At 35.8% G+C, this 27,945-nt stretch overlaps 5 protein-coding genes across 13 annotated transcripts; 4 read left to right on the top strand and 1 right to left on the bottom strand.

Moving 5' to 3' along the window:
- Positions 1-20: 20 nt before the first annotated feature.
- On the bottom strand, positions 21-6,703 carry LOC108202824 (polyadenylate-binding protein RBP47B'). Of its 2 annotated transcripts, none has more exons than XM_017371375.2 (7): positions 5,930-6,703; positions 5,080-5,159; positions 4,883-5,013; positions 2,878-2,974; positions 1,600-1,758; positions 577-668; positions 21-348 (listed from the first exon to the last, which is right to left on the bottom strand). In XM_017371375.2, exons 1-7 carry the CDS (start codon positions 6,612-6,614, stop codon positions 246-248), a joined length of 1,347 nt encoding a protein of 448 aa, XP_017226864.1. In that variant the 5' UTR covers positions 6,615-6,703; the 3' UTR covers positions 21-245. The 2 variants fall into 2 exon arrangements, with proteins under 2 accessions (XP_017226864.1, XP_017226865.1); XM_017371376.2 differs by having other exon boundaries at positions 5,080-5,156.
- Positions 6,704-7,541: 838 nt separating this feature from the next.
- LOC108202478 (1-acyl-sn-glycerol-3-phosphate acyltransferase 2) lies at positions 7,542-14,688 on the top strand. 3 transcript variants are annotated; one of them, XM_064085031.1, is made up of 11 exons: positions 7,542-7,738; positions 8,419-8,541; positions 9,332-9,371; positions 9,472-9,545; positions 9,859-9,918; positions 10,489-10,566; positions 10,657-10,815; positions 11,680-11,805; positions 13,131-13,223; positions 13,804-13,890; positions 13,975-14,120. In XM_064085031.1, exons 1-11 carry the CDS (start codon positions 7,664-7,666, stop codon positions 13,984-13,986), a joined length of 927 nt encoding a protein of 308 aa, XP_063941101.1. In that variant the 5' UTR covers positions 7,542-7,663; the 3' UTR covers positions 13,987-14,120. The 3 variants fall into 3 exon arrangements, with proteins under 3 accessions (XP_063941101.1, XP_063941099.1, XP_017226369.1); XM_064085029.1 differs by having other exon boundaries at positions 7,544-7,738; positions 14,034-14,688; XM_017370880.2 differs by having other exon boundaries at positions 7,550-7,738; positions 13,980-14,688.
- Positions 14,689-14,987: 299 nt separating this feature from the next.
- Positions 14,988-18,564, top strand: LOC108202477 (proline-rich extensin-like protein EPR1). The gene has a single exon (XM_017370879.2). It carries the CDS (start codon positions 15,301-15,303, stop codon positions 17,185-17,187), a length of 1,887 nt encoding a protein of 628 aa, XP_017226368.1. The 5' UTR covers positions 14,988-15,300; the 3' UTR covers positions 17,188-18,564.
- A 1,255-nt stretch (positions 18,565-19,819) lies between these two features.
- LOC108202479 (zinc transporter 5-like) lies at positions 19,820-21,689 on the top strand. Its single transcript, XM_017370881.2, has 3 exons — positions 19,820-20,783; positions 20,878-21,027; positions 21,143-21,689. Exons 1-3 carry the CDS (start codon positions 20,220-20,222, stop codon positions 21,446-21,448), a joined length of 1,020 nt encoding a protein of 339 aa, XP_017226370.1. The 5' UTR covers positions 19,820-20,219; the 3' UTR covers positions 21,449-21,689.
- A 267-nt stretch (positions 21,690-21,956) lies between these two features.
- On the top strand, positions 21,957-26,474 carry LOC108202476 (pentatricopeptide repeat-containing protein At2g22410, mitochondrial). 6 transcript variants are annotated; one of them, XM_064085026.1, is made up of 6 exons: positions 21,958-24,275; positions 24,378-24,496; positions 24,576-24,678; positions 25,198-25,277; positions 25,364-25,598; positions 25,900-26,474. In XM_064085026.1, exon 1 carries the CDS (start codon positions 22,197-22,199, stop codon positions 24,261-24,263), a length of 2,067 nt encoding a protein of 688 aa, XP_063941096.1. In that variant the 5' UTR covers positions 21,958-22,196; the 3' UTR covers positions 24,264-24,275; positions 24,378-24,496; positions 24,576-24,678; positions 25,198-25,277; positions 25,364-25,598; positions 25,900-26,474. The 6 variants fall into 6 exon arrangements, with proteins under 6 accessions (XP_063941098.1, XP_063941096.1, XP_063941097.1 ...); XM_064085027.1 differs by lacking the exon at positions 25,198-25,277; XM_017370873.2 differs by having other exon boundaries at positions 25,198-25,598.
- The last annotated feature ends 1,471 nt before the right edge of the window (positions 26,475-27,945 follow it).

The raw sequence follows: 27,945 nt of genomic DNA, 5'->3' as shown, positions 1-27,945 counted from the left end.
TTGTGACCGGTGAAATTCACTTGTCCAAGAAAGAAGATACAAACCTGAGCACATAAATCTGAATTTTGGATTCACAAGTTCTAAGAAAAGCTCAATGTGAATAGGCCAGACTCTAAATTAATCTAAAAATGATATATCTAACACAAGAGAAGCTAAATTCGCACGTGATGTCAGTTGTCCCTCCTTCAGTTCAAAAAACTGCAGATCCACGGTACCAGTTTCTTTTTTCTCAATTGATTACGAGTTCAGTTTGATGTCTGAGCTTGTTTTGAAAAAGTAGATGTTCTCTGCCATAAGGGGTGACCTAAAATCGCTCTTCCATGAACAGCAAGGTAAGCCGCATTTAACCTGAAAGAAAGAAGGATACACCATTTTCAGTTATAAGATATATTTTACTTTTTGATAATTATTAGTAAAGCGGGATGTAACAGCTTTCCTGATTGTCATTTTTTTAACAAACAAGACGCCGTATGTAGTGATTGAGCATTAATTTTAAATATGAAAGCACTCCAATAAAAGATGAATTGGACAAAATTAAAAGACATTCAGGGACACATATTTTAAGAATAATAGTACTTGTCAACATCAGGAGTGGCCAAAGGGTCATCTAGTTCCTCTCTTTGTTCAACGGGCGGGACAACAACAGCAATATCTTGATTCACTTCTGCCTGCAAACATATTATGCAGATATTATCAGCTTTACGATAAAAATTTCTCGTAGGGACGCCCTATATATCATCTCACATAAACACTGCAGTTGTACAATATTACAGACTACAAAGTTCATAATGTGAACTTAATACTGGTTCTCCTTTGAGCTATACAAGTATATTTGTAATCACAGCTGAGATTCTACAGTTACAGTAATATACCACTGGAGAGGAACCTATTCCCATAGACTTCAGAATTCTATATAACAGAAAGAGCGAAACTCAACAGGAGAATTATATATGTGTGTTCACTAAACCTCAACCAAACGTACGCATCCTGTTTATATTGCTTCATATAACAAGAGAACAACTAAGAAGCCAATAACATGGTGCACCCCCACTTTAAAGTTTGCATTAATACTATGAGTGACATGCAAGAAGTCAGAATTTTGGTGCATCAACATTTTCAAGATGCCCGTCTCTTTCTAAATAATAACAATATTGTTCACTATCCGGCCACAGAATCTGTAAGAAAATATGACACATGCTACTCGTGGCACAACTTGATGCGTGCAAATGATAAGATTGGATATCAAGATAGTACAGAAAAAAGTATTAAACTCCAAAATACAAAACTGAACAACGCTCATTCCCTGCATACCGATATTTTAAAAACTAGGAAACAATGTCGAAACAGTTTGCATGTGGCTCATCCTGCTGATTATTTTCATGACAAAATGCATGAGACCAGTACAATCTATATGCTTGAGCCTTGAAGGGTTACACAATGCACATGTACTTGCCCCTTCATGTAATATATTACACTCGACTATCATGCAATGTGTTGTCCAAAGCAGAAACTACTCCTAATACTACTTGGAGGTCAACTACGAGAACATTCATTTTGTCCAAATTTGAGGGCATTCAATGAACATGAGAAATGTCTTACCTGCTGAGGGTACTGCGAATAACCCGGATATGTACCATATGCATAAGTTGACTGATCCTGAGTTGTTCCATAAGCATAGGATTCATAACCTTGACCATAACCATAATAAGCCCCCCATTGATTTGGATCCCCCTGCACACCCCATGCTCCAGGTTGATCCTATCACGTAGTAACATATCAAGTCAGAGCTTTGATTTTTGACATGTCGAATTGAGTATATGAGCTTCACAAAATGCTACTTCTGCCTTTGCTTCATACCCAGCATCTTATGGTATAGAATTTACTTTAGGAAATAACATATAGGGGGTTGAAGGTTAATGGTAACAGATCATATAATAATATCAGTATTGTGAGCACCATGAAGTCGAACCAATGGTACGAGCCTGTTATGGCAAAATTAAAAAATTACTTCACTTAATGTTACTTTAAGTGAAAACTTAAAGTTTTTAAGTTCGTATCTGTTGGGAAATTTTATCATTATGTGTAACTTCTGAGTTGTAAAAAATGTAAAACTAAACAAAAATTACAAGTTCGACATGTGAATGATGATATCAAACTTTATCAAAAATATTACAAAAATAAACAATTTGTTCAAAAACTACCTCCTACCAACTTTTGACTTTAATCTGTTGTTTTAAACTTCAAGCCACTTTCTTCTTTATAACTTAGTAGACACACACAGACACACACACACACACACACATTTTCCCCTTACAGTCGAGAATCACTTTCATTCCCCGACTTACAAACAAACACCCTTGTAGTCACTAGCCTTTATCAGTATGACAATCCCCCAGGCCAAGTTTTATGTTTAATTACCGGTTCTCTCGCATAACTTTGGAAGGACTAACATTAGGGGACTATTGTCATGCAATATATGCCTGTATACAAATATATAGACATACAGATAAGATCATGCAAGTGTAAAAGGTATAGTTTTCTTTTATATTAATTACCAGGATCAAAACGTTTCATGCACATATATGATCACAAAAACACAATATACTTCAAGAATATTACACAAAAACAAGTGCATTATAACATGTCCCCGGATATTACACACGTAGCCTTGAACAAAATTATTATACGAGCTACAGTAGTTATTAAAATAATGATGATCCTTGAGTGTGCTCTAACAAATTATGCAAGGCAGCTAAAGTAACTGCCTTGATAACACAACAGAAGGCATCATAATCAAACCTAAGTCTTTGTATGGTTTCAGTATTTCAATTTCATGTCTTAACAGCACCAGAAAAATAACGGTAATCAAAGATTCACCTGTTTAGATGAAGGGCTCCTGCCCCAAGAAATTCGGACTACTTGTTGGCCAATCACAGTACCCTGCATCCTTTGTATTGCTTCTTCAGCAGATGCTCTGTCCAAAACCCATCAAGCAACATGATGAGTCAAAAACTGTTACGACATAAGAATTTCATACAAAAAGCTGATGGTAATAAATAACTGCAAACATCATAGATAACGACATAATAACACTGAGGGGGAGAACTAAACAAATCAAAAATCAAAGAAAAGTGTTCTATTTGAACACCAAAACCACATACTACCAAGATAATCGTATGAATACTACTAGGTATTGGTTTATATACTGTAAGCGCAAGAAAAATCTTAAGCAAAATTCTACCCATGGTTAAGGTTCGAATTATATATAATGTGCTTCTAAATATCTAAAAAGATTAAGCAGAAGTTGAGTTTAAAATAAAAATAAAAATTTAAGGATACGAATATAAAAAGGCTAGTAGATATGATGTATAATATGTGTATATGCATTGGGCGTTCCTGTCCCCTACTTTTAACAACTTCATCCTCTTATCCCCCTTTTCACCTCCTCCAGCCCAACCAAGAATCTCCATTAATCATCACTACTGCCTCTCTTAAAACAATCAAAGAATCACTGTCACAAATTCTCGGGGAATCTTTTTTATTTTTCTTTATAATTTTTTCCTCTAGCACCATCCTCTCTTTCTAATCTGGAAGCAAAGACAGCCACAAAGTCTTTGCTCCCTTAAAATCATTTTCTTTTTCTTTTTTACTTCTCTCTCAATCAACATTTCTGGACTTCCTTTGTCGCAGTAATCTCCTTCATCCTTCGCCAAAAAGGACAAACAGAATGTAGAAACATGTGATAGTGATAAACAAAGATTTCTCTGATTAAAAGAAAAAAAAATTAATGCAAAAGTTATTTGGTCAGCCGACCAAGAGTCTCCATTAATCATCACCAGCATGTCATATATAATTAGCTTATTTGTTATAAGTAGATATATGTTTATGGTTCACATCTATTGAGTATAAATGTTTAAACTTTTTAATTGCTTGAAATTCACTGAAAGATCAAAAGAATTGATCCATTAGTAAGACAAGTGGAGGTTTTTGTGGTGGCTGGAGGTAAAACTGGCGATGACAAGGTGATGATACAGATGAGGATATATAGTGAAGACTGTGTGTTTAATTGAGATAGAAACTATATGTGTGTGTGTGTGTGTGTGTGTCTATATATATATATATTATATTATATAGTTTTACAGGCCCAGCTTTATATGTTATATTTACAAAAATGCGACTGATCTGAACTTTCTAGGCTAATATTGATTTCTACTAGAACGCGACCATATATATATATATATATATATATATATATATATATATATATATATATATATATATATATATATATATATATATTTATTTATTTATTTATTTATTTGTGTGTTTTACATAGCTATTAAAAAACATAACTTTTTTTTGAATAAATATTAAACAAAAAGTTTATTAATTAAAGATCCGTGCATCACACATGTCGTAAGCTAGTACGAGATAAAAAGCATAGTGTGTGTGTGTCAGCTGTAGGTTATATAGTCTCTATACGTACTCTCATGGTATATAATCTATCTTCTGTCGAATTAGTAAAAAAAAACTTCTACTGTCCACTCAACCAGTGTATAACATATTACTTAACATGTTTCGTTTGGTAGGAATTGCTTGCCTGCAGTGATTTATCAGAGGAAATCAATGGTCCATCCCACAATAACAGGATTTAAAAGAAAAGAACATGTACTGTATGCCAGTCCATATATCACAGAAATAGTGGTTGTACACCCAAGCGGCGAAGCATAAAAATAATTAGAAGAAGGAAAGAAACCACAAAGATTCATATGAAAGAAACTGGAGCAGATAAAGGGAGGCAATCTAATTCAACTGGGGATGGATTACATTTAATGTTTAGCTGCAAAGTATAGAATTTATCTTTTTCACATGCCAAACACACCTAGACACAAACTGCACAAACCCACATCCTTTGGTTGCAGGTATTCTGACATAGCTAATTTCGCCAAGCTGCCGAAATATTTGCTTCAATTCATCTTCCGTGACATTTGGGTCCAAGTTGCCAATAAAAATCTGCATTGAAATGATAGTGAGGAAAATAGTAAAGCTATAGAATCAAGTGTCGAGTTATCAACTTACCGTGGTGTTGTTAATATCATTATCTGCTGGGACTGCCTGCTGCACCGCCGCAGGGTAAACTGTAGCTGGATACACGGCTGCTGAAAGATAACGTCATTGTTTAGCACTGATTTTAGACAGAACAAAGTGAAAAACTTGTGATAAACAGCCTAGGCAAAACAACTGATTGCTGAGACCAATTTTCTTATATTTTCCTGCTAGGTAGATATTATTCAGGTATTCAAATATGTTCTATTACTTTACAGGAAACCTTGCACAGCATAGGAAAAATCAGCAAAGTCAACGGTATATGTTACCTAATACATTGTCGTAGTTCCTATAATACAAATAGTACTTAAAAAAAGATCACTAATATTGATCTACAATTGGCTATAAAGTATTACTCTCGTTATTGAGCGTCTGATACCCTAGTTAAAGGCCTCATTTATTTCGCAAAACTTTGTGGACAGAGCTATCTTGCACTACCATGGAACTAAACTACGATGAAAAGTTTTGAGGAAATCAAAGTGATAGCTTGGTTGGGCATTATAAAACAAAAGGTCATATTGTTAATTTTGGTGAACTTAAAACTTTTTATAGTTAGAATGTAGCTACAGTACATAGTTAGGTTACATCAAAGCAAACAAGATGTAATATCATAATTTTGATTATCATACAGAACTGTGTTTATGCAGTAAGGAATTGGGGTTTCCGAATCATGTAAGTTTTGATCTAACTTAACTAGATCACAGTGTGACGACTGACGTGGGTGGTGCAGATGGAGTGAGCTGTGGGCAGCTTTAGAAGACATGGTGCAATGCTTATTAATACAAGAAACTAGGCAACTAAGAATTGAAAGAAGAAAGTAGACCTTTAACTGCTCCTGCATACGGCTGTTGAAATCCCGGAGTCTTCTTAGGCGTAGCTGCACTAATCCGCATAGGCCTCGTAGAACAATAAACCCCATTCATTTCCGTCATGGACCGATTCCTCTCATTCTCATCCGCAAATTTAACAAACCCATATCCCTTAGACCGGCCAGTCGCCGGATCAGTAACAACCTTAGCACCCCTAACCGACGGATACTGCGCCGCAAACGTCTCCTGCAACAACAAATCCGTAACCTCAGGCGCCAAATCCCCCACAAAAATCGAATGCTCAGGCCCCGCTTCAGGCCTCTTATCCCCAATCCCAAAAGACGCCCAATTCAACCTAAAAGTCAATTCAGTCCCGGGGATTTGAGCCGCATTGTACGTCTGCAGAATCCGCTCCGCGATAGCGTGAGACGGAAACTCGACGAAGCCATAACCTTCGGGTTGACCCGTGAGTTTGTTGCGAATTACTTTGATAGAGAGCAATTGGGCGGCGGGAGAGAACCAGGAGTTGAGATAAGACTCGTCGGCCCAGTAGGGCAAATCGCCGATCCAGAGAGTGCGGACTTCTTCGTGAGTGGTGGGCTGGTGATACGGGAGGGAAGAGTAGGTGACTGTGGGAGTGGCGGTTATGCTGGCCTGTGCGCTCATCATCCATTGCTGTTGCTGTTGTTGATTCTCCATTGTTAATCTATTGATTCTACTGCGCTGTTTTTCTCTGCAAACTCCCCCAAATTTCTTTCCCCCCTCTCGCTCTGTCTGTTTTTATTCTTAGGGCAGGCAAGCAAGGACCATTAAATAAAAGGGTGACCTAGTGTTGTAAAAAGCGGGAATCGGACTTAATCGGTGAAGTCACAGAACAGGGATTAATCGGTGATTAATTGAATTGATCGGGGATTAATTGGATTAATCAGTGATTAATCGGAGATTTAATCAGTTCGGCGAGCTAACTTTTAGAACAGAGGCTCATACATATCAATTTTTTAAATTTAAATGTACAATTTTTTTTATTTTCCTTAAACCGGTGTCGGGCCAGCTTGCGTCCATCTCAACTAATTCACTTAGGCTGCTACACACTCATGCTCCCGAGCATCGTAAAAAAATTATGTTATAAATTAGGTCTATACACCCCTTTTGCCGTAAGTTTCGACCTGGGACACTCTTGCAAAATATAATTTCAAAACGTTTTTAATATTTTTATTTTTTGAATAAAAATTTAAGCGTTAAACTTTTATTCAGAAAAATACCTTTTAGAAGGATATCATGAAATTATATTTTATAAAAGTATTGAAATGTGTAAAAAGATAATGTAAAAAACTTGTCGAGAGAGGGGGTATTATGCTAAAAAAACACAAGGTTTAAGCGATATTTTTTATATAGTTGAGAAAATTTTTGGATATTAAATTGAAATTAAAATATTCTGCATTCTAAAAATATAATCTCGTATATTATGCTAAAACAATATTTTATATAACATTAGATTATAAAATTAAAATGCTACACAATATAGTATTATGACTTTACGAGAAATATAATATTATATGATTTGGACTTCAAATACATCTCATGTGATGTTAGGTTTCCAAAGTTCCCATTAAAATCACAACTAAATTTACAATGATGATGATTAAATTAAGAAGTCGTGAATCCCATTTTATTAAAAATCCTGTTCCACTGTTTAAAGTTTTCCTTTGTAGATCCCATTTTCAACAATCATTCTGTGTGTAAAGATAATGGCCCCCGTTTTCGTGATTCTTCCTCTCGGACTTCTCCTCCTTGTTTCTGGCCTCATTGTCAACTCACTTCAGGTTTTCATCTTTCTTTTTTATTCTTACATCTTACATGCAGCAATTCATATCTTACATTTTGTTCAATATACTTATGATTGCAAAGCAATATAATTTAAATTTTCTGTAAACAGGACATGCAAAGGTTTTTTTTTGATAAATTATCAATATATATAATAATGCCAACAAGTGACAACTTATAAATGAGTCTTGAATTTTTGTTTGTTCTAGAGAATGAATTTATTCCAAATTCAATGTGGTTTTAATTTTAATGATGTATTGGTGAGTTATTACAATCAATTGATCACCTAGCCTCTGTCTTAATTATTAATATAGTGACAAATTGTAGAATTTAGTTGCATTGTTTCGATAACTCAACTGTAGAATCAAACCAATGATTGATACATATGCACGAGTGGCTGGGAGAGATGAAAACGTGAATGGCGTTGGGAATGTTGTCTTTCCAGTTGAATTTACCGCTCTTGCTTGTATTTTTAATGGTTAATTTGAGTAATTATTCTATATGAGGGACTTATCAAGTCGTCCACTATTACTACATTTTGATTTTTCCAGTTGATATGCTGGCAGTTTATATCTTAGACTCTATTTCTTTATATCATCAAGTCCAAACTTTTTTTGGATACTGAAATATGGACTTTTGTGCCGTCATATATATATCTTTTGCTTACTTTTTCTTTCAGGCGATTTTCTTCCTTCTAGTTCGGCCATTTTCAAAGAGAGTGTACAGAATAATCAACATATACGTCACAGAGATGCTGTGGCTTGAAGTCATATGGCTTGCAGATTGGTGGGCAAATGTGAAGGTATTAGCTTCACTGTATCAAATTGTAATTGGCATCATACTGCAAACTTGAGCAGTAAATTCATAAATTTTGCTTCACAATGCATGTGGTCTTTCTGAATTCTTATCTGAATTTAAAGATTTTTATTCGATTTTTAAACAGTCTGAATTTCAGCACTCAATTTATAAATTTTTTCAAGACTTTCAATGACTCACTAGATTGATGCAATATATGACTCATTTCATTATTGCCGCGCTCAAAAAAGAACAGAATGAAAGCTAAATAAATAGGGAGCCCTGGGACTTAAACTACATACGCAAACCAGCTGCTTCACTTGATACAACCTAAGTTGTGTCTGATTGCAGGTAGTGAAATCTAACTAATGCAAATAGCAACCGTTTATTGCTCAGGCTAATAACTGATAAGCCGACTCTAGAAAAGAGACTTCTATTTATATGAAGGCTCTTATGCTATTACTTTTTTATATTATATACTAATACATGTATTTCCAGAAATAATAAATTTGATGGAAATATAAGCAAATTTGTGGTAACTTCAAATAAATGAGAATAAAAATGGGTTAATTTGATTTAGCAAAAAAGGGGGTGATTTCTCCCAGTATTACCAGAATAGAGGATACACGATGGTTTAATGTGTCTGGTCCTCTTACATCTTTTTCTGGTAATTTGTGATCTTTACAAAGCATTTCATTGGCAATACGGAAGTTAGGAAAGTATGGTGATTACTTGGCATCCTAGTAAATTGGCATTTATTGAACAAATGTTCCTCTTTCTGACTAAATCACTTGCAGGTTGAGCTGTTTATGGACTCTGAATCTTTTCAATTACTGGGTGAGCATGCCTGATTATCTTTCTACTCAAAACTATTTTTTTTTTTTTGGATACAAGGTTACATCATTTGTCATATGAACTTATAACAAAGTATTTTTAGGTAAAGAACATGCTCTCGTTATTTGTAATCATAGGAGCGACATTGACTGGCTGGTTGGATGGATTCTAGCTCAGGTGCATATCTTTGTAGATTATTTAGTCTTCAAGTAGGACTTGAAAATTGCAATAAATTATTGTCGTATAGATTGGGTTCAATTTAAAGGCTTTGACATTATTCTGATATATAACAAAAGAGCTTCCACATTTGTGCTGGATGTCTATCTCCTGATCCTGACTCTTGCTACCCCTCGAGTTAGATTATAATTCATATTCGACTAACTGAATAGAATGCACAGCATCTTTATTCTAGTAACAGTGTTTTTTTTATTAAAAATTTGTCTTTTTCGCACATACTTTATTCACAAACTAATACTGGTTTTGCTGACAGCGATCTGGTTGCCTAGGTAGCGCTTTGGCTGTATCCAAAAAATCATCAAGATACCTCCCTGTAAGTTTCTCTTATCTAATTATTAATCCGGTTGAGATGACCAACCTTTACTGATCAAATTTGGTAAAAAGAAAAAGGAAAAATATCTCAGGAAGCCACAACCATATGTTAATGTAGTTGATATCATATATCTCTCAGTTTTAATACTATAATATTCTTACACTCTTTGATATTGTCATGCAATTATATGCTGTTTAGGACTGATATTTCGTTAAGTTTTTTGTTTGAATTTTACTTAGTTGTTGCTTTTGTTCAATTGAAATTTGATAAATGTATCAAAAACCTAAACCTGAAATGTCACTGTACTGGAAAGCCTAATTTTAAGAAGAAGACCAAATTGAATTACATCCACCACTACATTTATTTGGTGTTAAAGATTTCTTCTCTCTTGTAGATTGTTATGATACACAAACACAACACATTGCACAACTGTATTGACTGTAAGTTTTGGTATAGAGCACTATCTTACTTCAACACGTGTACATTCAATTAAAACTTAAAACTCACCACTTGTTAGGATGGCATCTGATATATATTGAATAGGGGAATAATGAAGTATCTGTGATGCAGGTCATTGGCTGGTCAATGTACTTTTCTGAATATATTTTCTTGGAAAGAAATTGGGCCAGCGATGAGAACACATTGAAGGTCATTAGCTTCAACCCTGTTATACATAAATCTAGAATGAAATTTACTGTCTAATAAACATCCTTTTCTTTTGGGGTTATCATAATGCAGTCAGGACTTCAGCAGCTACGTCATTATCCAAGGCCTTTTTGGATGGCTCTTCTTCCTGAGGGTACACGCTTTACACAGGCCAAACTTGAAGCATCACAAGAGTATGCTTCTGCAGCAGGGTTGCCTATACCAAGGAATGTTCTGATTCCTCGAACAAAGGTTGTTTACTTAGTTTCTTATGGCTTATCGTCTTACGACATGCCTGTGTACGAATTAGTGGAGAGAAAGAGACTGTACAGACACACACTTACTTAATTTGTTCTGATTTGTTGGTCTCAAAATTAGAGAGGATTTCTATTTATGCTGCTATATCTGCTTTATTAGCACTTAATAGATTTACATTTCTTGGTAATTAAATGTCTCCTTGAAGGTTAGCTTTTAAACAAAGTGTACCTAGTTAAAAGCTGCAATAATCTGAACTCACTTCCCTATACTTGTTATTGTCTTAGCCAAGGGTGCTGAGATACAATTCTTAAATTCTTGACAAATTATTAAGTTGCCTATAATTAGGAATGTTCTGATTTCTCCAACAAAAGTTTTTTAGTTAATTAATTATACCTTATCTGCAAACATGCCTGTTTTTGCATTTATAGAGAGAAAGCTAAAAGAGACAGGCATTTTTCAGACCTGTTTCGATATGTTTGTTTTTAAATTTAGAGGAATATTTCTATTTGTACAACAATATCTGGAAGTATTAGCTCTAAATAGATATATTTCACTAGGTAGTAATAGTTCTCCTTGAAGGTTGCCTCTTAAAAATGTATAACTAGTTGTCCTTTTTTTTTTTTCTTAGCCAAAGGTGCTGAAACATGCACTACTAATCAATAGTTCTTGACTAACTATACAATGCAAAATTCACGTGTTCCTTTACTCTACTTACAATAAACTTGGTTTGTACATTCCAATTGGTTTGGATTCTCATATTTTGTGTTGTTAGTAGCTTTGTCTTTTGATACTAGTGTCATGTTTTTGTCATCATTTAAAGCATTTCTATATTTACTTTGATCGTGGTGTTGATTTCAGGGTTTTGTCTCTGCAGTAAAGAACCTGCGTTCATTTGTCCCAGCAATTTACAATATCACTATAGCTGTTCCCAAAAAAGAACCACGGCCAACAATGTCAAGAATTATTAGTGGACAATCTTTTGCGGTAAGCCAGTGATAACATTTAAGCCTGCTGACTTCGATAATGCTAACAAGTTCTTTTACACTATATGTATGGTATCCAGTGGCGGAGCCTGCAGGAATCATTTCCAAAGTACTCAAAAAAGTTTGTCCAGAAAATGAACTGATACAAGTTTTACTGATATCTAACAGTTTTGCAACTTATAGTAACTGATATCTAACCGATACATGACAGTTCTTAAGGTTTTTAGGCTCCCCCCGCCCCGCGGTACCTAAGCTATTAACATTTTTGAGGTCCTTCGTCCGCCCCAATCCCACGCACAGATGAAATAATTGTACTCACGGAGGTCCCTCGTCCGCCCCAATCCCACGCACAGATGAAATAGTTGTACTCACGTACTGTTTGTTAAAGACAATAATAATAATAATAATAATAATAATAATTATTATTATTATTATTATTATTATTATTATTATTATTATTATTATTATTACTATTATTACTATTACTATTATAATATCACAAACACAATACAATCTTGGTTTTATTGTACTAGCATCAAATAAACCTTTATCATATATGTTCTTTTCCCTATCAATTTCCTGGTCAATGCATGCATAAATAAACTTGTAATAGAATGCAGAAGCCGGATTGTGTTTAAGTAACTTTACAAAATCTGATACCAATTGAAAAGCAAACCATGCTTGTTTAAGAAAACTAAAAAAAAGGAAAGAAAGAAAGAAAGAGGTAAATCACAAACAGCTGCTGCTTTACTATGACAACTCTATGCAAGCTTCATCAACATTCAAACAATATCAAATTTCTTTATTCCAATTTGTTAGTGTTGCATAGCATTTATAAATTGCTCAACTAAATCTAAAATATATGTTAGTTGATAATAATAGTCTATATTGGCTGCCCCGGGAGGGGGTATGTCCAAGTTAATGGAATGAATAATAATTTTAAATATCATATATTATTTTATAAAATTTACATATGTATATTAAATTAAATCTTGAGGTTTTGTTGTCCAAACTATACGATCTATCAATTATAAAGTTTTGTAGGAATCATTAATTTTCTGTTAAAAATAAATATCAAACCTTTTTTTTCAGGTTCCCCACAATAATAAATTTATGTATCGCCATCAGTATTAAGCTTGTATTGTTTTCTGCAGAAGATTTTATGTAAAACTATGCTTCTAACTAGAAACTATTGTTTTTTTTTTCTGCTTCAATTTTTATGTGTAATGGTTCGCGTGCCTTTTTGACTGCCAACATCTCTCTTTTTACCTTTCTTTGTTAATTTTTATTAGATTATCAAATCTAATGTGTTCAATATGCTCCTAGGTACATGTGCACATCAAGCGACATCCGATGGATGAATTACCAGCAACAGATGGTGGCATTTCACAATGGTGCAAAGACATATTTGTGGAAAAGGTATAAATGACTTAACATAAATTTCTTTAAAACAGATTCCATGGTCAACTCTCAAGTCTCAAGTCAATGATGTACCTTGAAGTAGATCTACGAATGGAATGGTCACTAGGGTAGTGCCTCTTTACTGTAATCTATTTGATCTGTTATAATTGCCATAGAATGGCCATGCATCCTAAGAAAACAGGTAGCATCTTATTGTGCTCACTGCATAACTGGAATCTATCAGTTGCTTATTGGATCCTCCAATTTAAGCAGTTGTTCTTAAAACCCTAAATTTTCTACAAAATTGAACATTTTGAAGCCCAACGGTCACCAAATACTCATTGTGAGAGGGATTTTGTGGTGGGACTTCAAGAGTTTGAATTTATCTAGGGATTGAAGTTTCAGGAATAATGATTGATGTTTGAAATTTTAATCTTCGAGAGTGTAGACACTGTGTTTAAGTTTCATTTAAGCATTGCATATGTGAATGAGAATAGGAATTTTGGACTTAATGTGTGAATGAGTTTATGATTCTTACAGTAAAAGGTTCAGGTACTAAAGCATAATAGTTGCGTGTTAACTTCCTTCACATTGTCAGGATACTTCATTGGAGCTACACCTTAGAAGGGAGACATTCAATGGCAAGGATCGTCAGCAAATTGGTCGACCCATGAAATCTTTGCTAGTAAGTTTCTTTTCATTATAATTTCTATGAGCTTGTGTATTTGTTTTCCTCTATGTCACCGATCATTTGAGCTCCATGTTGAAGAGCAGGTTGTGATGTTCTGGTACTGTCTTATCACATTTGGTGTTGTCAAACTCATACAGTGGTGTACATTTTCTTGGGGAGGATTGGCACTATTAGCAATATTTATAGCAGTTGTCATGCTCTCGGTGCAGATCCTCATTCATTCTACCAGGTCAGAATATTCTACCCCTCCTATAGTAAATCAGCCGGAAACTTTAAGAGTTTCACTTCTTCCCAAGTGAGCCATCCTACTGGAGTCATCTGCTTCATGTGTGCTCAAGAACTTAAAAATATATTCTGTTGGTAAAAAAATTGTCTAAAGGATCCTTCAAATGCATGATTCGGACACTCGTGATTATTGCCTTCATAAAATTCAGAAACATTTCAAGTTATGCATAAAGGGAGAAAATTAATTTCATGATATGATGTGAAATTAAGAGAGAATATTGACTTGGTGATTCTTATGCTGCTTCTGAACAAGTTCAGTGCAATTGTGGAAGATTACCTGAGGGAATGCTTATAATTTATCTTTGTATTACTTCTGTATCCTACTCCTACTTCTCATATACATGTAAGCAGCCCCAGCATCCCCGACACACACATAAAATAGGCTTAAACGACTTCTTTCAGTATTTCTGCTTGATTTAATAATTATTATTTAGATGGAGAAGGAAAACAAGGTATTGTACTAGCTATGCATAACTTATTCGAGTTATATCATTACTCTGTTTGATTTGTTAGAGTTTTTTAGAAGTTCCACAACCTCTATACTGAAAAACCATACTTTCGACTGCAATTTGAAAGAAGAATGATTTTTAAGAGTATTTCCGGTTGATTACCCAGTGTTTTTGGGGTAACCGCTAAATATCTACATTTAAATTCAAACCAGTGTAAAACTTTCATTTCCAAATCAGTTGTCTAATTCACGTGCAAGAAAAGAAATGTTTCTTGTACCAAAAATGATATTTTGTTGATTGGTGCTGGCCGTACTTGAGGATCAAACCCAACAGAGGTAATAAAAACCTGGAAAATGCAATATCATTATTGATCTGATTTCCTGTTTGGACTGCTAAGAGCAGTTGTACAAGCTGGCCAGAGTCTTTTCTTCTCCTCAAAATTCTAACATTATCAACCTACTTCAAATCTATGATAAGAAAATCTAGTAAACACTAAACACGAGATCTTACAATGGAATTGTGTTGTAATTTTATGTTAGATGCATGATTAGTGTACAATCATAAGTGTATAGACCATGCATTAGTGCACTACTGTATATAACTATATATATACAGATTGGTGGATTCTCTTACGCAAGAAACTAATATACAGCTACGTTTGAGATAAAAGATGGGCACATTTTGGGCAACTTGGGTATGTTATGCAGTTGCAGGATGTGTGTTAGCTACTTATGCAGCTGCAGAGACAAAACCTTATAGTTATGTATCTCCACCGCCACCACCATCTCTATCTGCACCCTTGCCTTCTACTCCGCCACCTTTTAGCTATGTTTCACCACCAAATTTACCATCATTCTCACCCCCTCAACCACCAATACTATCACCTCCCGCTCCTCCTCAACCGTCATCTCCCCTGCTATCACCACCACCTTCACCTCCTCTATATTTACCCCCTTTGCCGCGACCTCCTCAAGTACCACCATTACTATTACCTCCCACTCCTCCTAAACTGTCGCCTCCCTTACTGTTACCACCTTCACCTCCTTTATATTTAACCCCTTTGCCATCACCCTTTTCAGTACCACCATTATTATCACCTCCCGCTCCTCGACGGTCATTTTCCCCGCTATCACCACCACCTTCACCTCCTCCATATTTACCCCCTTTGTTGCGACCTCCTCCAATACCACCATTACTATTACCTCCCACTCCTCCTAAACTGTCGCCTCCCTTACTGTCACCACCTTCACCTCCTTTATATTTAACCCCTTTGCCATCACCCTTTTTAGTACCACCATTATTATCACCTCCCGCTCCTCAACGGTCAATTTCCCCGCTATCACCACCACCTTCACCTCCTCTATATTTACCCCCTTTGCTGCGACCTCCTCCAATACCACCATTACTATCACCTCCTCCTAAACTGTCGCCTCCCTCACCACCTTCACCTCCTCTATATATACCCATTTTGCCGCCACCTATTCCAGTACCCCCATTATTATCACCTTTCACTCCTCCTAAAATATCGCCTCCCTCACCACCTTCGCCTCCTCTATATTCACCCCCTTTACCATCACCTTTTTCAGTACCACCATTACTATCACCTCCCGCTCCTCCTAAATCGTCATCTCCCCTACTATCACCACCACCTTCACCTCCTATATATTTACCCCCTTTGCCGTCATCTCCTCCTCAACGGTCACCTCCACCCATATCACCACCAACATCACCTTCACCTCCTTTATATTTATACCCTTTGCCATCACCTCTTTCAATACCACCATTACTATCACCCCCTACTCCTCAATTGTCGCCTCCTTCACTATCACCACCAGCTCCACCTTCACCTCCTCTATATTTATCCCCTTTACCATCACCTTTTTCAGTACCACCATCATCATCACCTTCTGTTCCTCCTCGACAATCACCTCCCCCTCTATATTTACCCCCTCTGGGGTCACCTCTTAAACCAACGCCACCAATAAGCAGTCCTCCGCCTTATGGAACACTACCACCAAAGACTAAGACTCCTTATTCATATGTATCACCACCTCCACCTTCCTCACCTCATGTTCATAAATCTCCACCTTCAGTTTCTCCATCACCTACTCCTTCGCCACAACCTTTTCCATCAATCTCTCCCATGACACCTCCTCCATCTCCTTACACCTCTAATTCCCCACCTTCAATTTCTCCATCGCCATCAAACAATGCATGCCTTACACCACCACCATCACCTTCTACTCCAACTAGTGACCCTCCTCCAAATTCTCCATCAATTTCCCCTACTAAAGCACCTCCTACACAACCGTCTCCATCCCCTTACGCCTACATATCCCCACCACCTCCTTCACCATTACCTCCATCACCTTTGTCACCACCCCACCATCACTCTCACCACCGCCATCACCGCCACCACCATCGCCACCACCATCGCCACCATCACCATCATGCACTATGTCGTTCATCTCCGCCACCTCCTGTCTTTTCTCCTCCACCAGCTTACGCGTATTTATCACCACCACCGCCACCATCTTCTCCTTTTCCATATCTTTAGACCATGTTCTAGCTAGTTGTCTACGATGAGTGCTACCATCTTATTTGTAGCGAATGTGCTTTATTTCAGTTGAATATATGCTCAACCTTGTGAAAGTTTCGCATTCTTACTTAATTCTCATTCTTGCATTATTTAACAAAAAATTTCATAATCCTTGGACTGATTTTAATAAATTCACTTGCACCCACAATATATAGTTATAGACTTATAGTTTAAGTCTCCATTGTTAATAAAATTTCCATTCAAAAGAAACTAAGTCACTGGATAAAAAATTCATGCATTAGGCACTTGATAAATATTAAGATATTTTAACTAGTGGCATACATGAAGACTTTCATGTAATAGGTTCTTCCGCAACTGCTTTACTTGTCCTGTGAATCTTCATTTTAACCGGGGAGCCCAATTACAATATCAATAAAATTGACTAATCTGTACTGTTAGAATTGCTTTTGGATTCGAAATATCTGGAATTCGATTTCATGAATACGATTGATCATCAGAATTGACGACAAGAATGTATACCAACCAATATTTAAGAGTAATTATGATCGGGGACAGCTCTCAACGGCCACCATCTCTTTTATTCAAAAACAAAGTGGCCGGTGGTCACTTCTCAAACCAACGTCCATAATGCCCGTGAACAGGCCCCATTAACAAAACGTCACAATCTGCAATTCCAGTGCAATGCTTCTACAAACTTTGCCTCCATAAATATCATCAATTCTACCCATCCTTAAATCTCATAGCCAAACACAACTCTTGTGTTATCTGCTCTCTTTTTTAGTCTCTGCAAATAATCTACATAATTATTACCGAGGGATGGAGATGACCAGGACTTTGCTCTTCTTCTTTGTTGCGGTGGCTTATCTTTCCCTCACAGCAGCTCAAGATATGGATTTTGCTCCGGCGCCAACACCGGTATCAATGCAGTCTGCAGCCACCTTCCCTGTCTGCAGTGCTACTTTGGCTCTTGTTTCGTTGTTTGTTACACTTCTGTGGCAGTAGAAGAGATGATCCGTATCAAGACACAGCATATCGTTGTGTAATCTATGCATCTACTCTACTAGCTAGTAATGTGTTCGATTGATTCGATGTCCTACTAATATCTGAATCGGATTTTCTAGGCTGTACAAAAATCTTCTACCTAGATAAAAAGTAGTTGTCAGTGTGTACCGATCTAGAAATACAACAGGTGTTGTAATATAACATATGTCACTCAATTGCTGAAATATCTGTTAATCTGTTGGATTTCGTGGATGATGATTTCTTTGTACGAATTTAAGAAATGATAGAGTAATTGAATCAAGGCACTGTAGGTATCAGTTTAGACGATTTATAGAGCAAAATTAAAATTATTGTGTTTGAATTTCGACTTAATGATATGATCTTAGGTTATCCATGCTATCCAATTTGCGAAAGAGAGTTCGCAGTTGATATGTTTTGCATTATGAATATTTTATGTTCAAAGTTTTGGTATAGATGATGAGACTAGGAAGAGTGGATTTAGCAGATTTGATCGCTTTTTTCCATGATTCAGGCGCAAAATTTGTTGTTTCGTCCAAGCTCTTCTACAAGGATTTTCCACAAACAAGTGGTTAGTTGCACAAACAAGGATCTACAATGATTGACCAGAACAGTTCATCAGTGCCATTAGATCTAATGAGATTTCTGGAAATTGGAATTAATCGGTGTAACCATTATGTAGTGATTAATCACTAATCGGAAAAATAATATAATGATATTTAATTATTCAATATATATGTTATACTCCCTCCGTCCCTCCCATTTCTTATCGTTTGGGTTGGGCACGGAGATTAAGAAATATGTATAAAGTAGTGGAAAAGAGAAAGAAAAGTAGGTGAAATGGTGGTACTCATTGATTTTTAATGTATAAAAAGAAAATAGTGGAGTAAAAGTAGTGTGAAAAGGAAAGAAAAGTGAAGAAGTGGTGGGACCCATTGACTATTTTGGGTAAGTTTTGAAATGTAAAGAATTGGATGAGACATCCCAAAAAGGAAAGTGTAAAGAAATGGGAGGGACGGAGGGAGGGAGTATTAATTTTAAAAAATATGTAATGGTTAATCAAATTAAAAAAATCTAATCGACAGATTACCTAGATAATGAATAGTCAAATCGATGACTTTCGGAACTATGCTATATGTCATTAATATTGGACAATGATTTGCAATAAAATATCTAGCAATATAAAAATGAGTTTGGAGTTTTGAAAGATAGTAACAAAAAATACCTAATAATATACTTCCTCCGTCCTACTCCCTCCGTCCCCCTGAGTAGTATATATTGGGGGACGGAGACGCGACACGGACTTTAATGCTCCAGCAAAGTGTAATTGTGCAATTTATTTTTAAAATTTTTCTTTTCTGAATTAAAGTTTGGATGTTATATTTTTATACAGAAAAAGAAAATCTCAAAAATAAGTTACGGAACTATATTTTATAAGAGCATTGAAATGCGTGTCGAGCAGTTAAAAAGAAACATATAGAATTAAATGGGACAGAGGGAATATAGATACTAGTTTTTAACCGTGTGAAACATGTCCGGGTATAGTTCGTAATTTAGTATTTATAATTATTGTTATTAAGTATAAAATTATATGAGCACGGTTGGATAGCCCAGTGGTTAAGGGCTTATCCTCTGTCGTCCCAGGTCTTGGGTTCGACCCTGGCTCATCTCGAGAATATCTTAGAACAGATACTCACTTGTAAGGCTATATAAGCCATATTTGTCAAAAAAAGTATAAAATTATATAAGATTGTCCTAATCAATATTGAATTATTTAATAACAAAATTATAATTAATATAAAAGTCTTCTTATAATAGTACAAGAATAATATAATCCTAGTCGAAATGGAAGTGAACAAGTTTTTAAACAAAAGAGCAAGACGAATAATCCTATTCCTACTTAGGAGCAAAGAAAGAGAAAGAAACAAGGCCTATATAAACATTATTCGGCCTTGTTGTTGTTCTACACTTCTCCCGCCTTCTCTTCTTAAATTTTAAATTTTCTCATCATGTCACCTCATCACTTTGTTTTATTCTCTTTTGTATTGCTTATGATTCCGAATTTAATTTTAGCCGAATGTACATGTGATTCCGAAGCAGAGGTGCGTGACAAGAATCTAGCTCTCAAGTATAAGATAGTTGCTATAGCTTCGATACTTGGTGCGAGTGCGATCGGTGTTTGTATTCCGTTTCTAGGGAAAATAATTCCGGCTTTGAACCCGGAGAAGAATTTGTTTTTTCTCGTTAAGGCTTTTGCTGCTGGTGTGATTTTGGCAACCGGGTTTATACATGTGCTTCCGGACGCCTTTGAGAATTTAACATCTCCGTGTTTAGATCAAAATCCCTGGGGGAAATTCCCGTTTACGGGATTTATTGCCATGGTTGCAGCAATCGGGACTCTGATGATTGATAGTTATGCGACTTCTTATTATAGCGAATCACATTTGTCTAATAAAGCTCAAGCTGCTGTTGGCGATGTGGAGGACTCGGGGACTCACGTGCATGGCCATGTTCACGGAGGTATGGCTTCAGAGGCCTCCCAACAGCTTATTCGACAATGCGTGGTATCACAAGTATGTACAAATATTTGTATTTGTTATGTGTAATATAGTTTCAACTACAACTCTCTCGAGATACTGATTCCGTTAAATGTTATGTATATTGAAGGTACTGGAACTGGGAATACTTGTGCACTCGGTGATAATTGGAATATCATTGGGTGCTTCGGAGAGTCCCGAAACAATCAAACCCCTGGTGGCTGCACTCACTTTCCATCAATTTTTTGAGGGCATGGGCCTAGGCGGATGCATCACTCAGGTCGCTCTCTATGCACTCTCTTTATCATCTATAATACTCGCGGACTCTATTAAAAGTATTTTGAATGATGTATATAAGTGAAATATTATTTAAAATATCTACGGAATTGATGCAGGCGAAATTCAAGTCTCGAGCAGTAGCTGTCATGGCATTGTTTTTTTCGCTGACAACACCGGTTGGGATTTGTATTGGATTAGGGATAGCAAATAGTTACGACGAGAATAGTACGACAGCCTTGATTGTTGAGGGCTGCTTTAATGCAGCATCAGCAGGTATATTGATATATATGGCACTGGTAGATCTACTTGCTGTTGATTTCATGAGCCCCAAATTACAAAACGATGGAAAGCTACGATTGGGAGCTAATGTTTCCCTTCTTCTCGGTGCTGGTTGTATGTCTCTTCTAGCCAAATGGGCCTAAATTTTGGTTACATGCTCAACAGTTGTACTTATGATCAATTTATAGATATTTATAAACTCCTATTCATCTTACTTGAATGGAAAGAGTTTAGTACTTGTCAAGTTACACTCCTGTGGCAGTAGAAGAGATGATCAATATCAAGACAGAGCGTTTTATTGTGAAATCTATGTATCTACTCTACTAGCAAGTAATGTGTTGGACTGATTTGAAGTTACTAACATATGAATCGGATTTTCTAGTATGTACAATCTCCCATCTAGATAAAATGTAGTTGTTATTGTGTACCAATCTAGAAATATAACATGTCACTCAATTGCTGAAATATCTGTTAATCTGGTGGATGATTTCTTTGTACGAATTTAAGAAATGATAGACTAATTGAATCAAGGCATTGTAGGTATCAGTTTAGATGATTTATAGAGCAATAGTAAAATTATTGTGTTTAGATTTTGAGCTAATGATTTGATCTTAGGTTATCTATCCTATGCAATTTGCGAATAAGAATCTTTTTAATTTTTATGTTCAAAGATTAGCTAGATGAGACTAGGAAGAGTGGATTTAGCAGATTTGATCGCTTTTTCTCATGATTCAGGCGCAAGTAACAAAAGTGGTGTCATTGTCATAATCTGACACCAAATATACAAGAAAAATCAAGTTCAAAAAGGGTTTGTAAATTTATATGTAAACCACTCCACAAACTCCAACCCGGTCTCTGAGTTTATCCCGCCACAAAACACTATTCGATTCAATGATGAGTCTGAAAGCTCTTCGCAACAAAACACACAAACATCATTCACATCTCTCCCATCTTTATCATGTACATTATTCTTCTTCTTCTCATCGCCCACTTTTACCTCACAAAGAGAAGCCCATCAACTGGAACACAACCCACTCTTTCATCCACTCCACCCCTTTACTCTCTCTCCTAGAAAAATGCAATTCAATGACCCTTCTCAAACTAATCCAATCCCAAATGCTTGTTACTGGGCTCATCTCAGATGGGCTGGCTGCAAGCCGTTTAGTTGCATTTTGTGCCATGTCTGAAGCTGGTTGCATTCGTTATTGTAAAGATTTGTTGATGTTTACACCGCAGTCTAAAGTGTTTTCTTGGAATGTGACTATTAGGGGTCATTTAGAGAGAGATTTTGATGTCAAAGAAGGCCTTTTTTTGTATAAGTTAATGTTGGCAACTAGTGCTTGCAGGCCTGATCATTATACTTTTCCTTTGTTGTTTAAGTGCTGTGCGAGGCTATTGTGGCTTCCCGTGGCGTATGGGATTGTTGGACAGGTTTTGAGATGGGGGTTTGATTCCGATTTGTTTGTGCGTAATGCCATGATTCATGTTTTTGTGTCTTGTGGGGAGCTGGGTGTTGCGTGTAAAGTGTTTGATGAAAGTTGTGTGAGGGATTTGGTTTCGTGGAATTCGTTGATTAATGGTTATGCTCGAAACGGGAAGGCGGTGGATGCGGTGAGGATTTTTAGGGAGATGGAGATGGTGGGAATTCAGCCTGATGATGTTACCATGCTTGGGGTTGTCTCGTCGTGTGCGCAGTTGGAGGATTTGAATAGTGGGGTGGAGTTTCATCGGTTAATAGAGGAAAAGAATATTGATTTGACTGTGTCTCTTGCTAATGCACTTGTCGACATGTATGTAAAGTGTGGGGATCTTAGTGCTGCGGAAGATATGTTTAATAAGATGAAAAAGAGAACTGTCGTGTCATGGACTACTATGGTTATGGGGTATATTAAATTTGGTATTCTTGATACAGCTAAGAGACTTTTTGATGAAATGCCAGAGAAGGATGTGGTTCCATGGAATGCAATGATAGGCGGTTACGTTCAAGCTAATCGTAGCAAAGAGGCATTAGACCTGTTTCACAATATGCAGGCCAGGAATGTTAAGCCGGATGAGGTGACTATGGTTAACTGTTTATCTGCATGCTCACAACTGGGAGCTCTTGAGGTTGGAATTTGGATTCAGCATTACATTGCAAAACACAAACTTTGTGTTAATGTTAGCTTAGGCACAGCACTAGTTGACATGTATGTAAAATGTGGCAACATGGACAAGGCACTCCAGGTTTTCAGTGAGATGCCTGATAAAAACTCATTAACTTGGACTTGTATAATTGGTGGTTTCGCAACTCATGGTAATGCACATGATGCCATATCTTATTTCCTATGGATGATTAACTGTGGTTTGCAGCCAGATGCAGTCACCTTTCTAGGGCTCTTGTCGGCTTGTTGCCATGGAGGGTTGGTTGACGAGGGACGCATGCTTTTCACCCAAATGAGTTCAAAATTTAATATTAAGCCCAAACTCAAGCACTATTCTTGCATGGTCGACCTCCTTGGTAGGGCTGGTTTATTAAAAGAAGCCGAAGAGCTTATAAAGAACATGCCAATGAAAGCAGATGCTGTGGTTTGGGGGGCTTTGCTATTTGCCTGTCGAGTTCATAAAAATGTTGAAATTGGAGAAAGGGCTGCTTTTAAACTTATTGAGATGGATCCACTTGACAGTGGAAATTATGTTTTGCTTGCTAACATATATGGGGAAGCAAATATGTGGGAGAGAGCTAGAGAGACGAGGGAGTTGATGAAGAAAAATAGAGTGGATAAGGTTCCAGGATGCAGTTCAATTGAGATTGATGGGAATGTGTATGAGTTTATGATTAGAGACAAATCACATCAGCAGGCAACTCATATATATGATTGTTTGTCTCAGTTAACAAGCCATCTGGAGCTTGTCGGACATGTCTATTCACCTTCAGAAGATGACATTCTCCTTAGTTCAAATGTTGTCCATCTGATTTGAATTATGAAGCCTGTAAGTCACCCCTAGGCTATCCAAACTCAGGTATTATACTTCATTTATGTCATTCTGGCCACATTATATATTTGTGTATGTTCTGTGTGCATGTGTTCACAGTCTCCGTGGGAATGATCGATAGCCAACTGCTCGAAGGCCTTCTTGAAAAGAATTTTTCCCATCTAAATTTTGCAGAAAGGGTGGACATACAATTGAAATGGCAATATACTAAGCAAAAGGTACTCATTACTTTCAACATGGAATTACAGTACGGGTTAATTTTTTAAGTGAACGCTAAATAAAAGTGACATATTTCAGGTTCTCCACCGATCAATTTCAGGTCTCAAGTTCATCAGTATATAAAAAAAAATACACTCCCTTAAACTCTAAAGGAGAGTATTTATACTCCGTCCTGCACGTGGTATGAATCTGACTGCATAGTGAATTTTGTTGGTGATTTTGTCTTGATTAATGTTTTCCGACCAATTTTTCTTCGTTCTTTTTCCAATTGGAATAGATTCATTGTTTTGTTCTACATCTTTTCCATTTTTCTCGCGCTATGTTTTGCAATTTAATTTTTAAAAATCAAAGACCATGTTCGGCAAGCCCCAACATATGATTCTAAATTTTATTATATATGCCTAATGATGTACATTAATTGCAAATATTTGCTCTTCGATGAACTACTAAATTTGTTGAAAAAAGAGGGTTCAATTTGTTAGGATTGAATATCTGTGTAGGATTAATTTGGACGACTTGATTATATATGATCTTAGGGAGCTGAATATAAAGTGGTGTCCGTAGTGATAAACATACATATCGATATATTTGGATAAATACTCTCATGCACAAATATAAAGGATGAAGCACCTTGCACATGAACCAACTTATTTAGTAAGTACATACAAATTCTACTTCTAATCTGATAGTTTGATTGTAGGCACTCTGCAAATACATCTTCTACTCGGTTTGACAAAGAAACAGAGCCGTATACTGAAACACTTATACAAATAACTACAAGTGAGACCAAAGAGGTTTTGCATGAGTAAATTGTCATGTCTTGAAACATTTTACACCCTCCTAATTTATTTGTCGTGTTTCTGCAGGATAAACTTATTGATATTCTGTTAATGATTACTGACATTGTTAAATAAGTGTGTGAGTTTAATGTGAATGTCAGTTATCTTACACCAAACATCGATAAGAGACTATATTCAGTGGTCAGACTATGAGATTATCTGAGAGCCACCCCACACTTTCAACAATGAAGTGAACACTAATGTGGAGCCAAACACAAAGGAAGAAGCATAAAAGTGTGACCTAAAGCACCAAGATAGCCTGGTACACTTAACGCATTGATGCATGCACTTATGTCATTTCATTATGAAAATTTTTGCTTTTTACTATGGGCTATTGGGGCCGATATTTGTCTATTATTTCTTTTATTTTATGCCCTGATTTTATGGGATGGATATCTACTGAGTACTGTCAACATTTTGTCTTGTATATTTCATATACTGTTCTTTGTACTCCTTTTATCTCTCGTTACTTATATATTACTCTTATTACTACTTAGTTTTACCCTTACTGCTTTTGGTACATTGAAAGTATCTTGCTTATTGTTTTGTTTTGTTCAAGACAGGTCTCCCGGCAAAAACACTGTCTCTCAGCTTCGCAGTGGTAAGGTTTGCGTACAACTTTTGCCCCTGCTTCGCCACAATGAGTATCTTTGGTTTTTGGATAAGTGGTAAGCCAACATTAATTATTAGGAACTGGATTTAATGCTGAACTCCGATAGTGCCCTTTTGAGTTTCCGGCCGTGAGTCCTGCCTTATACAGGCTTGTAGCTTCTATTTATATGTAACTAAGCTAGCACCAACTCATAAACATCGGTATACCGGAACTCACTAACACCGTTGTCACTAATCACAGCCGCCTGAACTCATCTGTCCGTCGCCGCTCAGTAGCAACCATGAACAACCATGAAAAGAGAGAGGATGGGAAGAGCATCACATTCACGACTTCAAAATCAAAGATAGAGTTTTTTTTTTCCTTTTTGCATGCACAAAAAGTACCGAGGGAAAGAGGAAAAAAACCCGATACTGAGAGGAGGAAAAACACAGCAACGGAAGAGAGAAACAAAAGCTTTAGGGGCATTTTGGTAATTTAATTTTTTCAAATTTAAAATAAACAATGGGAAAATGAATTTTTTTGTCACTGAACTATTGCTCTTTTTAGAAACCTATCACCTTTTATTTTTGTCACAAACGTTATATGAGCAATAGAAGTTTACCACTCTGTTAAGTTCCGTTAAATTGGAATGCCAGCGTGGTTCTATTTTGCTGATGTGACTTGCTGATTTATAAATGAGTTAAAATAAAAAAGAAAATATTGAAGCATAAAACCTACTGCTAAAGAGTGAGATCGGGGCAATTCAAAAATTAGGGTTCTAAAACGATCTACTATAAATGCATGTAAATCTAATTGGTATACCTCCCTTGTAGTAACATATACCTTGTTTCTTCTCAGATTCACCTTCATGATGATTCTCCGATTTTTGAAACTCGATTAATTCTTATAAAATTTTCTCAATCAAAGTATATATAATAAATTATTAAAATAAAATATAATATTATTTTAAATATGAACAATCATAGAATTTATGATATAGTAAATATATATGTTATTCAACAACTAATATAATAATAACTAAATATTAAATATAATATTTTAATATTAAAAACAACCGATTTTCACTCCGATTAATTCTCGATTTTTTATTAATCCTGAATCGGTAGCTCAACCAATTTGGTCCGATTACCGATTTCTGTAACACTGCTCCAAGCAAAGGGATTAATAAGTAATCGATATTAAAATTGAAGTTTATGAATGGGAAATATGGAATAGTGTTCACGAAAGTGTTATTCATTAGTGAAATAGTGATTGTGTATGAAAAAAATTCTAAATTATGAAGAATCCTAGGCTGTTGAACATATTAAACGGTGTATTAAATCTATTTTTATTGTCAGCCATATAATTTATATTTCTTTTTTTTCCCAGCCATGTGTACTACTGCATCCATGCGGAACAAATAGTTAACGTCCGTTTAGAAAATTAACAGAGTGATTAAAATCAAATATTTTAATTGGTTCAGTGTTAATTATGAGTCAATTAAAAGATGAGTATTAGATTTCTAAAAAGACTGATAGTTGGATGACAAAAAAATTCATTTTCCCATAAACAATTTAGTTACATGTCTAATTCATAAAACAATTTGTTTCCTTCCCAAAAATATTGCAAACATATTTTTAAATAAAAAGAATAATTATTTTAAACTCCATGTATAAATTAAAAATTTTGCAAACCATAAAAATATTTATTTGTGATTTTTTCAAGAAATGCGATTTAAAAGAATTTTTGTTTGAAAAATCTGTTTAAAATATCCAAGACTTTTGACAAAAATTTGTCACATATTTTCGAAACGTATCTAAATATTTAAGACTTTTGAAAAATATGTATTTCAGCATTAAATTAAATGGGTAATACGTGGGTTGAGTAAGTGATTACATTGTTGGGGCAGTTTCGTAGCAAAATGGCAAGAAGAATGATTCCACATCCTATTATCTCCTACTCTTTCGCCATCTTACAGGGATCACTCAAGAGTATGAACTTCTCATTTCAACACACT

Source organism: Daucus carota, chromosome 9 (assembly GCF_001625215.2).
Source record: "Daucus carota subsp. sativus chromosome 9, DH1 v3.0, whole genome shotgun sequence".
Taxonomy (NCBI): domain Eukaryota; kingdom Viridiplantae; phylum Streptophyta; class Magnoliopsida; order Apiales; family Apiaceae; genus Daucus; species Daucus carota.
Note: the sequence above shows the minus strand (reverse complement) of the source record. Positions and strands in the feature narration are given on the sequence as shown.